The 16288-nt window shown below is 43.2% G+C and overlaps 1 protein-coding gene across 1 annotated transcript in view; it reads left to right on the plus strand.

Annotated features, from left to right (window-relative positions):
* Nucleotides 1-7600, plus strand: part of LOC138967149 (sodium-dependent lysophosphatidylcholine symporter 1-A-like) — a gene marked incomplete in the record, with an annotated part of 22361 nt that extends 14761 nt beyond the window's left edge. Inside the window, 6 exon segments of the mRNA XM_070339651.1 lie at nt 1632-1715; nt 2851-2934; nt 3502-3617; nt 4675-4812; nt 5329-5505; nt 6959-7600. Coding sequence (XP_070195752.1) covers nt 1632-1715; nt 2851-2934; nt 3502-3617; nt 4675-4812; nt 5329-5505; nt 6959-7064 — 705 coding nt within the window.
* Nucleotides 7601-16288: the final 8688 nt, after the last annotated feature.

The following is a 16288-nucleotide window of genomic DNA, read 5'->3' on the forward strand; positions in this document are numbered from 1 at the left end:
CTCTCTCTCTCTCTCTCTCTCTCTCTCTCACTCTCACACGGTTCTGTGTAGATGGCTGTCTGTGTAAAAATTAGGGAGTATCGTCCCTTGATCCCACTCGCGATACTCGTTGAACCACAGGCGGAAGGTATCGTCCACTGGACTACTACTATCACACTCGAAAGACTACAAGGTCTGACACTCACCTTCGAGTCTTCTGTGTTCTTGGAGTCGCTTCCTGGGGAAAAATATTGTTCAAGACGGTTTGCCTCTTCCTACAGTCTGTGTAAGGTCCACTTTGGGGACAAATAATGTATCCGCACCGAATATGCATACCAGCGCTCATTGGTTAATAACAGGATATTCGATGATTATTTTCCCGTGGGTAGCTTCCCTTTGCTGCACAATATTTACATATGTTTTAGACCAATGAGCGCTGGTATGCATATTCGGTGCGGATACATGATTTGTCCCCAACGTGGCTCGCAAACGAAGATTCGTCCAAATGATGGTTAAAAATATACTTACCCAACTCACATCGTTTATTCCCTCCCGCCTCCCCGCTGTGGGGGGTGGATTTCTAAAAAAGGGGAGTGAGTTGGGCTTCGTTTGGAATGATGCATATGGCGGCGTATGCGCGCGCATACGGAAGTCGGAAGTATGTATTAATATGGCCTTATGGGTATTGGTCACTCTTTTTTTAGAGGGGCTTCCCTTGTTACCAAGGGGATGCGTACAGCGTTACCAGCACTGAACTAGAGTTAATAGTTCAAACAATCATTCATTTGACCTTACACAGACTGTAGGAAGAGGCAAACCGTCTTGACCAATATTTTTCCCCAGGAAGCGACTCCAAGAACACAGAAGACTCGAAGGTGAGTGACAGACCTTGTAGTCTTTCTGTGATAGTAGTAGTCCAGTGGACGATACCTTCCGCCTGTGGTTGAACATGCCTTTGACCATGCAGTCGCTTCAGCCAGCGAAATATCTCGACTCCGCTCTTTAAATCCATGCAGAATGTGCGTATCGTATGAAGTATTCTTTATTTTCTCAATATTGACACATGTAGGCCTGTACCTATACGCGATATTGACTTTGACACCACAAAATATTTCAGTCGTATGTTGAAAAAAGTAGTCCATCTGTAAACTCTGAATATGCAGATGACCTCTATAAATTATTCAATTGTACTCTGAAATCAAAGACAATGACCAATGACAGTTGAGATCGAAACTCGGTTGTGATGGGATATCCATATGGTTGTGATGGAATATTCAGAATAATCACCTCCTCAGCTAACAGAGACAAAGAGGCAGGTCATGGGATAATTGCCTTTAAAGAATGGGTATGTTAGTTTCAAAGTCATAATTGTCGTTTGTGTTTGAAGACAATATCGGATACAGGACCAGATTTAAATGACCCCTCTTTCCGGTCAAATAAAGGCATCACTGTGTGTGTGTGTTTGAGTGTGTGTGTGTGTGTGTGTGTGTGTGTGTGTGTGTGTGTGTGTGTGTGCGTGTGCGTGCGTGCGTACTTGCGTGCGTGCGTGCGTGCGTGCGTGCGAGCATGCGTGTGTGTGTGTTTTCATTATGCACTGTTAAAAAAATGCTGTGTGAATTTACTCTGTTCTTTTTGTCCTGCTTTGTGTGCAGATTGTACAAGGCAACGTGGCTCTGTACTGCACGCACTCTCTCAAGATGGGGGGCTCGTTCTCTTTATTTGTCTTGGTACTATTGGTAAGTTTTGTTGTTGGTGTTTTATTGCTTTAAATTTCATTGGTTTTTTTTTCATGTCTGGTTGTAGTACTTATTGTAGCGCGAGCGGTCATAGCGCGATCAGTTGTTGTTCTTCTCATATCTTTCGAAATGCAATGTACACATGATTTGAATTTGTTCAGTCAAACGTTATGTCCGCGTGCTGTACAATCAAACGATTTAAAGGCATATGTACGCGCTCCCGTGTTTACAAAGTGTAGTTTGCCCATAATCGATGTCAAACGCACCATAAGACCATGTAATGACGATATGTCGCCATGCGCGGACCATATACATGCATTACAGCTTGTTTTAGAGTCTCAAAAACTTTGGATGTAAACAAAGACGCGGAGTTATTTCCCTTGCGTCAACGCTACCTCTGTTGGCAAATCTATAAATAGGACGATCCAGATCAAAATGAAAATTAACATATCTCAACATTGAAGGGGTCCTAGACCACAATATTTTGCAGGGAACTTAATTTAGCATGTCTCCAGCTGTTGGTAAAGCAATTAGCGTGTATAGTCATCGAGTACATATGGCTTTAACGTAAGCATGCAACGCTATGCATTTTTAACAACAGGTATGTAACTTACGTTTCAATCTATTTCGAATAGCACGTAAAACAACTGCAATTGAAAGTGTGTACATAATTATGCGAAAATGTTAGTTAGGACTTTACTCAAATTTGCACACATAATTATTTGCAATCTCTGATCTCATGTGTCCAAATGTTGTTGCAGTCTATGTCACTATGATCTCATGTGTCCAAATGTTGTCGCAGTTATGATCTCATGTTCCCAAATATTGTCGCAGTTATGATCTCATGTGTCCGAATAGTGTTGCAGTTTATGGTCTCATGTGTGCACATTTTGTTACAGTATACAGTCTATGATCATGTGTGTAATAGCTTTTGTCACAATATGTGATCATTTTAGCAAATTGTTTTGCAGTCTATGGTCTAGTGTAAAATGGATGTTTTTCATGTGTGCAAATGAATTTCTTGCAATGTATGATCATGTGTGCGGTAGTTTTGGTTGCAGTATATAATTATGATCATGGTTGATTTTTTTCCGTTGCAGTCTGTCATGATATATATGTACAAATATTGTTGCAGTCTATATCCATAGTGTCCATGCCGGTGTGGCAATGCATTGTGGTTCGTTTCGGTAAGAAGAAGGCCTATGCAGCAGGAATGATTGTAAGTAAGCTTCGTTCTAGTGCAGACACGCACACACACACACACACACACACACACACACACACACACACACACACACACACACACACACACTCTCTCACTAACACACACACACACACACACACACACACACACACACACACACACACACACACACACACACACACATATATAATGGCCGAAAGAGAGCGTTGAGTTGACCGAAACAAAATTGTTTGAGAATGAACGTTATCAGACTAGAGCATAGATATATGATCTTATCTAATTAATGTACACCTGACTAGAGTGAATAGAAAGCGAATCAGAATAACTGGTAGAGCACTTTGTATAACTGGGTCGGGTGTGCGTGCGTGCGTGCGTGTGTGTGTGTGTGTCAGTGTGTGTGTGTGTGTGTGTGTGTGTGTGTGTGTGTGTGTGGGTGAGATCATCACAAAGAGCGTGCGAGCGTGCGTGTGTGTGCGTGTGTGTTCATGTGTGCGTGCGAGTAAGTTCATGCCCATGGCCAAGTCGATCAAAAATAAGGCAAAAAATGAATCCAGACGTTTTTGGGGGATTGTTATTTTCCAGCTACTGATTCCAACCTTTTCTTCCCTGATGTACATCCCTGAGAAAAGTATGGCCGCCTTCTACGTGGTCATCGTCTTCGCTGGCTTCGGCATCTCTGTCGCCCTGCTTCTGCCCTGGTGAGTGTCTTCCGTCTACGTACTGCTATACTGATCCCGTAACCCGCCGGGGTCGTAGTGGCACTGCACGGATGAGTGAGTGCTGCACTTACGTCACGCTCATAAGAGAATTGCCTATGTTATTTTTTGATGTTTTGAGAAAAACGCAAAAAACTTTCTTTGGTTTCTGAACAATCTGCCTATCTCATTTTAGTCATAAGTTGCAAACTGCCTATCTCGAGCGGTGACGGCTGGACAAACGTGAGATAACGAGATGACAGCAACATTTTCAATCAGCAAAACTGCATAACAACCCACAAACAGCTTTTGCACACTTTCACATTCTCAAAACAAGTCTTCCTGTATCATAAAGAAAAAGTGCCTAACTCAAGAAACGAGATCGGCAGTTTTGCTTACGTTACCGTGGTAATATTTTCCGATGGTCTGAGAGTTTGTACTCTCTAACACAGGATAGATTCCAGTAGCTTCCCCTGAAGTTTCACTACAGAAATATGCCTAACACTGAAATAGGTATTGTTCTTATGAGCGTGACGACTAGCTGTCTCCACACTCTGCCTGTTGAGAGCGATCTTCTGGGTTAAATGCAAAGTTTTTCCCAGTGATTCGGGCTACTGGTTGGTTGCAACGTGCGAATCTTATAGACAAACTCCGGGAAAAAAATACAATCATTACTGTCACACTGCTTTTCGTGTACTGGTCATTCTCACACTACCTTTTTGGCAGGCCTCATCATCACTCGTTATTCAGAACACAACAGCTGCGACAGCGCGAGGCCCTCAGGGAAAGGCTTCAAATAGACGACGTTCGGAAATAACTCTGTCGGGTTTGGATGTGTTGTGAAAGAGTGAATATTCTTGCTTTTCATGAGGGAAGCTTTCAACACTTGCTCCTTGTGCACGTGTTTCAGGCACACCCCTCGCGATTGACTGGCCTATAGTAGAATAACAAATAATAATATTATAATAATAATGAAACATTTATATACCGCTCTGCTATAATGTCACGATTTTGTCTGTGTTCGCTCAGCTATCTTTTAAGGGTGTGTGCTATTTTTCAGGTCAGTATTGCCCGATGTGCTGGATCTGTTCATGCTGGAGAAGAAGACACGACAGGACGCCATTTTCTACGCTTTCTACGTATTCTTCAACAAACTCGCCATCGGGCTGGGGCTTGGCCTTTCTCAACTGGCTCTGTCGTATGTACAGTATTGTGGTGTTAGTGTTGGTGTTGGTGAAATCGTATGTGTCTGTGTTCGTTGTGACTCTGCGAATGTATCTGTTGTTGTTGTTGTTGTTGTTGTTTGCATATATTCTTGGCGTGAGTACGTATGTGTGGATGAACCTCAGCAGAAGAATTCATCCTACATAACAACACGACTGGGAGAAAACCGACCAGGCTTTTATTTTTTAGTCTGGCCAATTTTCAATTAAGATACCATAAAGAGTCACACTCTGGCTCTAACTGGATTTAATGCAGTTATTAATGCAAGCTGTTTTTCCCCAATGGAAATGTTACGGTAAATGACAGGTAATTAGTCCAAGGTGATCACAAAAGAGGTCATTATGATTGATTTATACTAAAAAATAAATGGCTAGACGATTTTGGCAGTGGGCGTTCTCTCCACCTTATAGCTTATGTTCTTCTACACATTTGTAGAACTCGCAAAGTGCACGAACGAATTTATACCAGACTAATTTCTTAAATCTTTCAGGGTGGGCGGTTACAAGACGGGTGAGTGCCATCAGCCGAGCAGCGTGGGGGAGACGCTACGATTGCTGGTGACGCCGGCACCCGTTGTGTGTGTGCTCATAGCGCTCATCTTCCTCTGGCTCTATCCCATCGACGAGAAGCGCCGTATGCAGATACGACAGGATATCCTACTTTATCAGTGAGTAATCAATTTGTTGTTATTGTTGTTGTTGTTGTTTTTGCTGTTGTTGTTGCCTTGCTGTTATTGTGTTACTGTCGTAGTAGAGTATAGTTTTTCCTTAATTTTCTTCTTCTTTTTATTGTATTTAAAAAAAAGTGTAACTGTATATAAGTGTGGTGTTGCAGTGTACATTAGCAACTCCGTTTAGTTTGTTTGTTTGTTTGTTCGTTCATGGGCTGAAACTCCCACGGCTTTTACGTGTATGACCGTTTTTACCCCGCCATTTAGGCAGCCATACGCCGCTTTCGGAGGAAGCATGCTGGGTATTTTCGTGTTTCTATAACCCACCGAACTCTGACATGGATTACAGGATCTTTTTCGTGCGCACTTGGTCTTGTGCTTGCGTGTACACACACGGGGGGGGGGGGGGGGGGTGTTCCGACACCGAGGAGAGTCTGCACACAAAGTTGACTCTGAGAAATAAATCTCTCGCCGAACGTGGGGACGAACTGACGCTGACAGCGGCCAACTGGATACAAATCCAGCGCGCTACCGACTGAGCTACATCCCCGCCCTCCGTTTCTTTTGCTACGTAAGGGCAATCAACTCTTTAAAGTCTAGAGTGTGGATAGAAGTTAACATTTTTGTGTACAGTTCAAAATGAAAAGCATAAGCTTTCTAGGCAGTTGAGTTGTTGGAAATATTTCTAAACGTAACGATTGACTTCGATATAACAACTGTCAGACACAACACAATTAGGGTCGCACAAGCACGCAAGCGCACGTACACACACACACTCTCCCTCTCTCTCTCTCTCTCTCTCTCTCTCTCTCTCTCTCTCTCTCTCTCTCTCTCTCTCTCTCCTCTACTCTACTCTATACCGCTACATTCACACACATGAACTCGCAATTTCCCTCTATGCAATGCATTTTGTGTACATATGTATAATACGTTCTTACTTCAGTTATCGGTTAAAATGTAGAAGTGGTGTTTTTTTGTATTTAGTTATTCCCTCTTTAGTGCGAGGGCTGGATGTAAAAAAGCAGATCACTGCTTAATCTATTACCCTCGTTAAATAAAGAAGTGTCATTGTCAGTGTCATTCTCTCTCTCTCTCTCTCTCTCTCTCTCTCTCTCTCTCTCTCTCTCTCTCTCTCTCTCTCTCTCTCTCTCTCTCTCTCTCTCTCTCTCACACACACACACACACACACACACACAGGGAGAGAAATTAAACTTCACAAAACAGTGTTAAAGACTAAACTAGTAACTGTTGTCGTATGTCACACGGCCGCTCACACACACACACACACACACACACACACACACACACACACACACACACTCACACACACACACACACACACACACACACACACACACACACACACACACACACACACAGGGAGAGAAATTAAACTTCACAAAACAGTGTTAAAGACTAAAATAGTAACTGTTGTCGTATGTCCTCACAGGGAGAGGACCCAACCTCCTCTCGATGCGTCCCAAGCCACCATGAGCTATGAAAGTATAACCGTCCCGGCTGCTGCGACCACTTCCAATGACATCACGCATTTGTAGACTCCGCGCGCCACCAAATGACTTGACCACTGGGTCTCAGGATACATGTGCAAATATTTAATATGATATGACAAGATGATATGATCTCCTATATATTACACGTTATTGGCCTTTTTGACCAAAATACGACATTTGACGTAGATCGAGGCGGTCATTGCTCTACGAGACCGCGCAAATGTCGAACAATGACTGTTGAGATGTTTGCCAAATGACTTATTTTAGGTTTTTTAAAAATACAATTACAAATAGCATTTATGTGCCGATCCATCTTTTTGTTTTTACGATTGAAAGCTGTGTCTCGACTGGCTGCTTCCCAGTTAGACCTTGACGTCACATGACTCCAAGAAGGAGAATATAATATTCAATCGGAATATGGTACTGTAATGCAGTGCGAGTGGACGTTTAGAAAGTAGGAGGCTTCGTGTGTGGTTGGCCACAGTCGCTGATTGAAGAGTCCAGCCAGACCTCTATCTCTTGTTACGTATTCTCGGCCAAACTTACTGTCCCTTTGTGTATGAATTTGAACCCCCCCCCCCCCCCCCCCCCCCCTCCCAAAAAAACAACAAAAAAACAATTGAGTCTGCAAGTTCGTCTCGTCCTTATTCCTCCGGAACGCGGATCGTATCAACTGATGCATGAAATTGATGCATCCAAAACCAAGATTTAATGCATCATTTTCACAATTTGATGCATCATTTTCACAAAAGGATGCATCATTTTCAAAAAAGGATGCATCATTTTCAAAAACTGATGCATCCGATACGAAAATGATGCATCCTTTTAGAAAATGATGCATCATTTTGATGCATCACTTTCGGTTTTGTATGCATGCGAAAGATCATTCATTTCCGGTCTTTCCGTAAGAAATGCCTGAGCACGGAAAAACTTGAAATGACATTTTGACGAATATAAACAGATTGGTTAGATAAAACAAAAATAAACGTACAACATACCATTAAATAGGGAACAAGTCAAAGTCACGGCATTATGCATTTTAAGGCATTTTTTGTTTTGTTTGTGGTTTGTTTTCTGTGCACACGAAGTTTTGACGCCCTTGACCTTCGACTCAAACTTTCGTTTTCCGACGTTCGTTTCGCTTCGTATTCCGGTTCAAATTTTGCTTTTTGCTCGGCACTTTCCGGGAAAACCCGAAAATTCTGATGCATCCAAACGATGCATCAAATTGTGAAAATGATGCATCAAATTCTTGGTTTTGGATGCATCAATTTGATGCATCAGTTGATACGATCCGCGTTCCGTATATTCCTGCCCATTAAGAATGTTGCTTTATGTTCCTCACGTGTACAGTATTGACCTATAGCCGGTTTCTTTTAGTCAGGTTTCTTATTGGCAGTTGTCGCATGCAGGTCTCGAGCAGTGCGTGTGTGCATATAATTGTACTTGCTTTTGTCTGCCTTTGTGTGTGTGTGTGTGTGTGTGTGTGTGTGTGTGTGTGTGTGTGTGTGAGGGTGCTTGAGTCGCACTAAACTTTTAGTCAGTACCGTGTTTGTTGCCATTGTTGTTGTTGCCGTTTTTGCTGTTGTGGCTGCTTGAATAATAAGTTTGGCAAACAAACCAAAACAAGAGGCGAAGCCTTCAAGGCTCACGTAAGAAATCAACAAACAGTAACACAAACTCAATCACTCCGTCACACATACACACACACAGTAAGCATAGGTGACACGGTGCAAGAGTGCGAGACACTAGATCTAGATCTGTCTGTCTGTAGCCTACTTACGGGGACACGACTGCCAGATGGCCAGATCGACACTGCGCTTTCGACAGCGCTTCCTGCGCAGACTAATTAACCGGTAATCTTGAACTTTAGCGTGTTAAATTCATAGCTCAGAATTCAGAGGCATTTAAGTCTCCAAATTTGTAGAACCTGCACTTGTAATCATGACAAGTCATTTTAGATCCGTTTGAAGTTACGGAATGAACTCCGAGTCCGATGAACTGTACGAATGCATTTCGTTAACATGGGTCAAAGAAGGAATTATCCGTATGATCGGACAAGGGAGACAACTCTTTCGTGTAAATGACGTCCCAAGGTTGACAACGTACGCCATTTTCGGTGCATTTTCGTCGATTGAACAACCAAATTAATTAATTATGCTTAAGTTTGAAGCTCAATCCGTCAATTAATTTCACGACAAATGTTCTTTGGCTTGCTTACATGGACTTGTATGAAAAATAAGTCAAGAATGTCCCTGGATTCTGGGATATGAATTTAACACGCTAAAGTTCAAGATTACCGATTAACCTGTAGGAAATCTCCTTTCGGGTATCTTCTTTATCTATTTTTCTGGAGCTACGAAACCGAACAATGTGAAATCGTCTTCTCCGAATCAGCGAACTGCAGCTCGGTGATAACTGTATCTATACCACAATCCTTCACGCGATCTGACCTAACCTTGACCCCTGACCTGGTCTACATACCACACACGACACAAACCTGTTTTTACCCCCCCCCCCCCCCCCCCCCCCCCCCCCAAAAAAATAACCCCACCACCCGTTTTCTTTGGATACACACTTTAACTACATACGTGCCGACGAAATCTTGATCATTGCTTCAATACTTTGAAGCTGTTGCTTGAATAATAACCAGGTAAAATTAGTATTTCGGTGTTCAGTCAAATGTTAAAGTTTCTACCACAGACATACATACATACATACGCACGCACGCACGCACAGACAGACAAAAGTTAGCATCGCATTGGCTACACTTACGTGAGCCAAAAAGGAATATTCCAGTTTCAATATTCTTTCAAACGGGTTTGCACAATGCGTGTGGGCATATACTTGGTTTTGTGCGTCTTCATCTGTATGTGTGTGTGTGTGTGTGTGTGTGTGTGTGTGTGTGTGTGTGTGTGTGTGTGTGTGTGTGTGTCCCTTTCCACTAACTTACTGCAGAGAACGCACACAGACACAAACAGACTCATGCATACACTCTCATATGGCTGAAAGCGCACACCTGCACAATACAAATAACAATAGTTCATCATCGTGCACAAAATCACAACAATGGTTATCACAGACGATACAATAAAGAAACACTCGTTCAATGTCTAGGTATAAAATAACTATATGTTAAGCTGTTGAGATATTCATGACTTAATAAGTAATTTGTGTCATTCTGATTGCGCGGCTAATCCATTGGCAATGACCACATTGTTAGCTAACGCGTAACAATGGCGTAAAACAAGAATAGCACATGCTGCTGATCAGCGCAAATAAACAAGGTAAAATTATTGGCGAAAACGTGACTAGCTTGTGGCATGTTAACTTCTGTAATCTCATTTTGAAATCCACTAGCAGTACAAAGGCCAGCTTTCGATTTGGCATGTTGTCATTTTACGTTCACCGAAGTCTGCAGAGCCAGCACAAGCCAGCTCTGATTTAATGAGGTATATTGTTCCGGCCTCGTTTTTACAAAAGACTGTCGAGCTTACGTATTCATGCATGGCACTTAGTCATTTGTCACGCGAATTTTACTGTTCGGTGATCTCTCTGTCCAAATAGAAAAACATATCCCTCCACAAGGCAAACAAATAAACAAACACATCAACAACAAAAAAGGGCGTTCGGTATGAGGGGTTAATTCATGGCCGCCATACTTTCACGTCTTTGGACATTTCCTTCTTAACGGACATGCGCACTCCGTAGGTCAGCGGGTCATACTCTCGCTGCATCCGGTGGGGATCAGTGTCATGCGGGTGATAGAAAGCCCCATAATCCACCTCGGTGTCGTCACGTGATAGCCCAAGCCCTCTAGCGGCAAGCTGGTCGCGGCGGGGAGGGAACTCTTGCAGGGCTGTGGTACTAAGGTGAAGGTCATCTCTAGGTGACGGTCGTACAGGTTTAGCTTTTCTCTTCTCGTCTTTCTTCTTTTTGAGGGCTACTTCTTCGTCCAGCATTTGTTCTGGGGTGTAGGCTTCCTTGGCTAGTTTTCTGACGAACAGGTTGGGTGTCATGTAGCCATCCTCAGCCACCGGAGGGTGCGTGGCTTTCAACCCCGAGGATGAGTAGTACCCTGAAGACTTGTCGCCGTCCAGGTGAATACTTCGAAATTCTCCTCCTCCTCCTCCTCCTGCCCCCACCTGCGAGCTGCGGTCAGACAAGTTCCACTTCTTCCTAGCCCCTCCCTTTTTGTTTGTCTTGGCGAGCCCTTGTCTCGGCTGAGCAGAGGATGAGTCGGCGTGATCGTTGTCAAGGCCGCACCACAGTACCGCTTGACAACACCCTGCGTCACCGCGGCCCCCGCCCTGCGCCCACTGCTCTGAGTTGAACTGAAAGCGGTCCACCTGCAAAGGTGGTTAAAAATCAAGAGAGAGTTGCAGTACAATACTGTGTAGTCTACTGTCCAATTACAACGTTGCCGTTATGCAGCCTAAAGGTGGCAGCGGCTATAGATTTATTTCGAAGCAGAATATGTATATAATTATATGTTTGAGGAAGTACAAAGACATAAAGAGTTCTTTTACACAAGTAGGCTCTTTCGAAACAATGATATTTTCAAATGAGAGAGCAGGCTAGCTTTTAGACGTCACAACAGCCCCGTTATTTGAGACTTTTTTTTAGGCAAAAGCAGGATCGTCCGTAATGACGGTTTCATGAAATCAAACGTTTATGAGGTAACATCTGAGTTCTGTGCCTTGCAGAAGTTCAATTTTTTTTTATTTAAAAAATCTTTTTTTTTTAAATGGAAAAGATATTGTTTTGTTTCGTAGACACAGTGTTTATTGCAACTAGAAAGCAAAAGTAAGATGTTCACCTGAAACCATGATCGTGCTTGCTCAACAAGTAAGTCTACATACATTCAGTAAAATGATACATGTGTATAATTATGTCAATATCCTACCTGATCAGACCTGAGTGTAGGAAAGTGCTGGTCCCGCCACCTGTCATGTCGGTGCTGCAGGGATACGTAGCAGTATTTCCTGGCCAGGGACTTGGACAACCCGGCATTGCTGCAAAGCGAAGTGTTGTGCCAGCAGTGACGCGACAACAGCCACACGTAGCGAGGGTTGTAGGTTTCCGAAACTATTGTAATCAGTCTCGCATCCATGGTGCCGGGCACCGCGCGGTAGAAGAAGGTGTTCTCGTAGTCTCGGGTTTTGCACAGGTCGTACGCGATGTGGAACGTGACCAGGACGACGGTCCCGACCAGAATGAGAATCGGCAAGACCCACAGCACCTCCAGAGAAGAAAACGACAAAAAAAGTAAAAGCGGCAAAACGGAGGGAAAATCTAAGAAAAATATTGATGACACAAACTCCAAGCCAGAAAGTATGATTGCTTAGGGCGATGGTAAACAAAATGAAACTCAAAGGAAGATATCATTAGTTGAACAAATTCAAAATGAAAAACATAATTTATCAAATAAGTCCCCCAAAAGCGTTCGTATCCGCAGAATCCCATATCGAGGCATGCCACATGTGACGAGAAAGCAGACAGTGAAACAAACTCAAAGAAAATATCAACAATTGAACAATGTTAAAGATAAGTAACAATTATCCAACAAAATTCAAAGGCCACTAGCTGACATTAAAGACACACTCCTCCTCGTGAGAACAAGTCGGCTCACCATCTCAGATCTTACTAGGGTTTTACATGGACAAAAATCATCCCTCCACTCAGTCACATACCAAAAATCAACACCCTGGCTGCTTGTTATTGTGGGTTAGGATTTTGTAATGAATTAATTTCTTGTGGCTTTTATGAAATTACTTCATAAAAAAATCATACTGTGCACAGAGAGCAGACTTTTTAATTGTTGGTATGTGACCAAGTGGAGGGATGGTCTTATCCCATGTAAAAAGCTGGCCAGATCTGAGATGGTGTGCCAAACTGTTTTCACGGGAAAGAGTGTGTCGTCGAACAAACTTTCAAAACAAATGTTCTTACTTGAAGAATCACGGGTTTGGGTAGGCCACACGACACGACATAGTAGATGATGACAGCCAACCATAGCACGCACAGAACCAGTACGATAACCCACTTGCACAGGTGCCGTGTGTATAGCCTCTCTCCCTTCAGCGTCAACACGTGCAGCAAGTATTCCAAGTAGTTATCTAGGTCACTGTGTAACGTTGTCTCCGTCACTTCTCTGCACACATGATTGTGTTCGGGTTTTCAGTTTCATGATCTCGCCTTCAGATCAAAGGAGCTTCAATGGTGCAAAACATGGATATTGATTTACCCGTTTAAATTCCCATTTACCACCATCAAAGTTCAATAAAGATCTACTGATGAAGTGTATTTGGATGATGTACTGGACTGAGGTCACCGAGTGGTAAGTGCACTTGCCTCGGAAGCGAGAGGTTGCGAGTTCGACCCTGGGTCGGGACGTAAGCAATTTTTTCCCCCAATTCCTAGCCCAGGTGGTGGGTTCAAGTGCTAGTCTTTCGGAAGAGACGAAAAACCGAGGTCCCTTCGTGCACACAACATTGGGGGTGTGCACGTTAAAGATCCCACGATTGACAAAAGGGTCTTTCCTGGCAAAATTGTATAGGCATAGATAAAAAATGTCCACCAAATACCCGTGTGACTTGGCATTATTGGCCGTGAAAAGTAAATATCGCCGTAATGGCTTGAGATTTACTGGCCGATGTGAAAGCGTGATATATTGTGTAAAAAATTCCATCTCACACGGCAGAAATTAATATGTAAAGCGCTTAGAAAACGTCAAGCGCTATATAAATCTCCCATATAAATAAATAAAAATTCTTCTGACAAAGCTTCTCTCACGCCTTTGTCGAGTCGTTGTTTAATGTATTGTGACAAACAGAAAAAGAAGCGGACAAACAGAAAGACAGACATATCAACTGCTCATGATTTTTTCACTGTCGACAAGCGACTTTTACGAACACCAAAATAATATTTGATGAAATCGCCGTCTCTGAACATATAGAAACAGATAGTACTCAACAGAGCTAACTTCCACTACTCACGGTCTTGATGAGTAACACTGAACTCATGCCGTACCTGTGACCCGCGCCTCGGTTGACACCCTCAGTGTAACGCCTGTACTGATTGGTCAGATGGTTGGCGTGGTGGATGAGCTCCTGCACGTGATTGGCCAGATCCTGACCGAAGCACCAGAACCAGAGAATGAGGACGAGCAGAAGACAGATAGCCTGACACAGGACGAGAAGGGAGAATACCCTGTGCCCTGTGCAGTCCAGGTCCAGCACTGGAGGAAAGAGCGAAATGTTGACATTACTGATTCTCGGGGAAGGCCTTGCATTCTCACAAAACAAGCGAAGTAATGTTTAGCCTAAATGCGCATTTTTTTCTACCGGCAAATCAATGCACACTCAAACGCACGCGCCCACGCGTGCTTGTTATTAATACTCAAATAAAATCACAGGTGAACCTTATGAAATAGACTTTCAAACATTTTGTAGAAAGTGCTGTAATTCACCTGTCATATAGATGTATATCAGTATGGCCTTCCGTACCGAAGACTGAGAGAGAGAGAGAGAGAGAGAGAGAGAGAGAGAGAGAGAGAGAGAGAGAGAGAGAGAGAGAGAGAGAGACTGACGGACGGACGGAAGGACAGACAGACAGACAGACAGACAGACGGACAGACACACACACACACACACACACACACACACACACAGACAGACACACACACAGGTACAAAGACACACAGAAACACAGACAGAGTCGAAATATTGTCGACATGCTTGAAAAGCAATCGTTTTTACAAAATCTTGTGAAATGGAATACCTACTGAGAAAACGAGAGACAGACACACATCTGATTGACAGAACACTTTGGCATTATGCACAATGTCAACATATTTTAGTAAGCCATACAGGATAACGGACAAACACGACAATAATTAATGACGTACCATGGGCCAGAACGACGATGACCACTCCCAGTAAGAGCTGCGCGAGTCCAGAGATGAACTTGACCACTTTGTCCACGTACAACTCAGTGCTGGCCACTGTTTGGTCTCCGCGAAGCAAACCTAGTCCCATTCTGAATGGATCGTCGTCTGTCCAGGAGGGTGACCGCTGCTTGTTCGTCTAATGCTTTTTATGGTTTTAGGTGCCGGTGTAACACGAGAAAATTACTCCCACGAGATTTTTACTCCGGAGTAAACATTTCGTACGAAAAAGTTACTCCCTTTACGAAAAAAGCACTCCCCCATTGCACGAGAAAATTACTCCCCAAGACAGGTGAGTTCCGAGTAAACATTTCGTACAAAAATGTTACTCCCCTGACGAATAAATAACGAATAAATTACTTCACCCCAACACGAGCAATTTAACTTCCCATGCCAGGTGTACGAAATTGTTACTCCCTTGTCCCCTGTTAGTCTTGGTGGTGGAAGGGGTGGAAGGAGGGTAGCGCGACATTCGTGTGCGCGAGATCACTTATTGGCATTATCCCTTCGCCCGCATCCCATTTTTGCGTACGAGAATTTTACTGGAAGTAAAAAAAATGGGGAGTAAAAATTTCGTGGAGGGAGTAATTTTTTCGTGCCTTGGGGAGTTCTTTTCTCGTACGAAAAGTGTACTCGGAGTAAGAATTTCGTACGAAATATTTACTCCGGAGTAAATTTTTCGTGGAGTAAAACTTTCGTGTTACACCGGGAGACTAGTTCTGCATAGCTTTCAATTTACTGTTTTTAAAATATATTTAGAGCACCAGCTTCCCTTTGTCACTAGTTGATCTCATAATTGCTTTGTTATTGTTTGTGTTAGCTTCAAGTGCTAAAACAAAAATAATCCTTGAAAAACCTTGGTATCTTGTTTTTTTCTCTGTACGTTAGTGTGGATTTGCTGTTCGTTTTGTTTTCTCTGCTATTTCGTTTCTCTTTTTCTAATCTCTTCCAAATTGTGCACTGAAAGGTTCCATGGGTAAACATGGGTGCAACTCTGCCGGCTACACGCCGGCAGCCGGTTTTTGGTTTCATCGGCTGCCGATGTTTTTGTTCCAGGAGAGGTTTTTTTTTGGCATTTTAAATACTAAAAAAGCTGGACCCCAACTTTTGCTGGTTTTTGGAATTTTCCAGGTTGCACCCATGGGTAGAAAACTACATTCCAGATTCTCCAGTACTACTCTTAAAACGTTAAATCCATACAAGTACATGAGCCGACGGACCGAAACATGCAGAATGACAAGCGGAAACCCCGTGCAACGAGTATTTGTTGCCGAATTCATCAAACGTACGCGATTAGTTAGACGATCAAAATTCCACATGA

Source organism: Littorina saxatilis, linkage group LG5 (genome assembly GCF_037325665.1).
Source record: "Littorina saxatilis isolate snail1 linkage group LG5, US_GU_Lsax_2.0, whole genome shotgun sequence".
Classification (NCBI taxonomy): Eukaryota; Metazoa; Mollusca; class Gastropoda; order Littorinimorpha; family Littorinidae; genus Littorina; species Littorina saxatilis.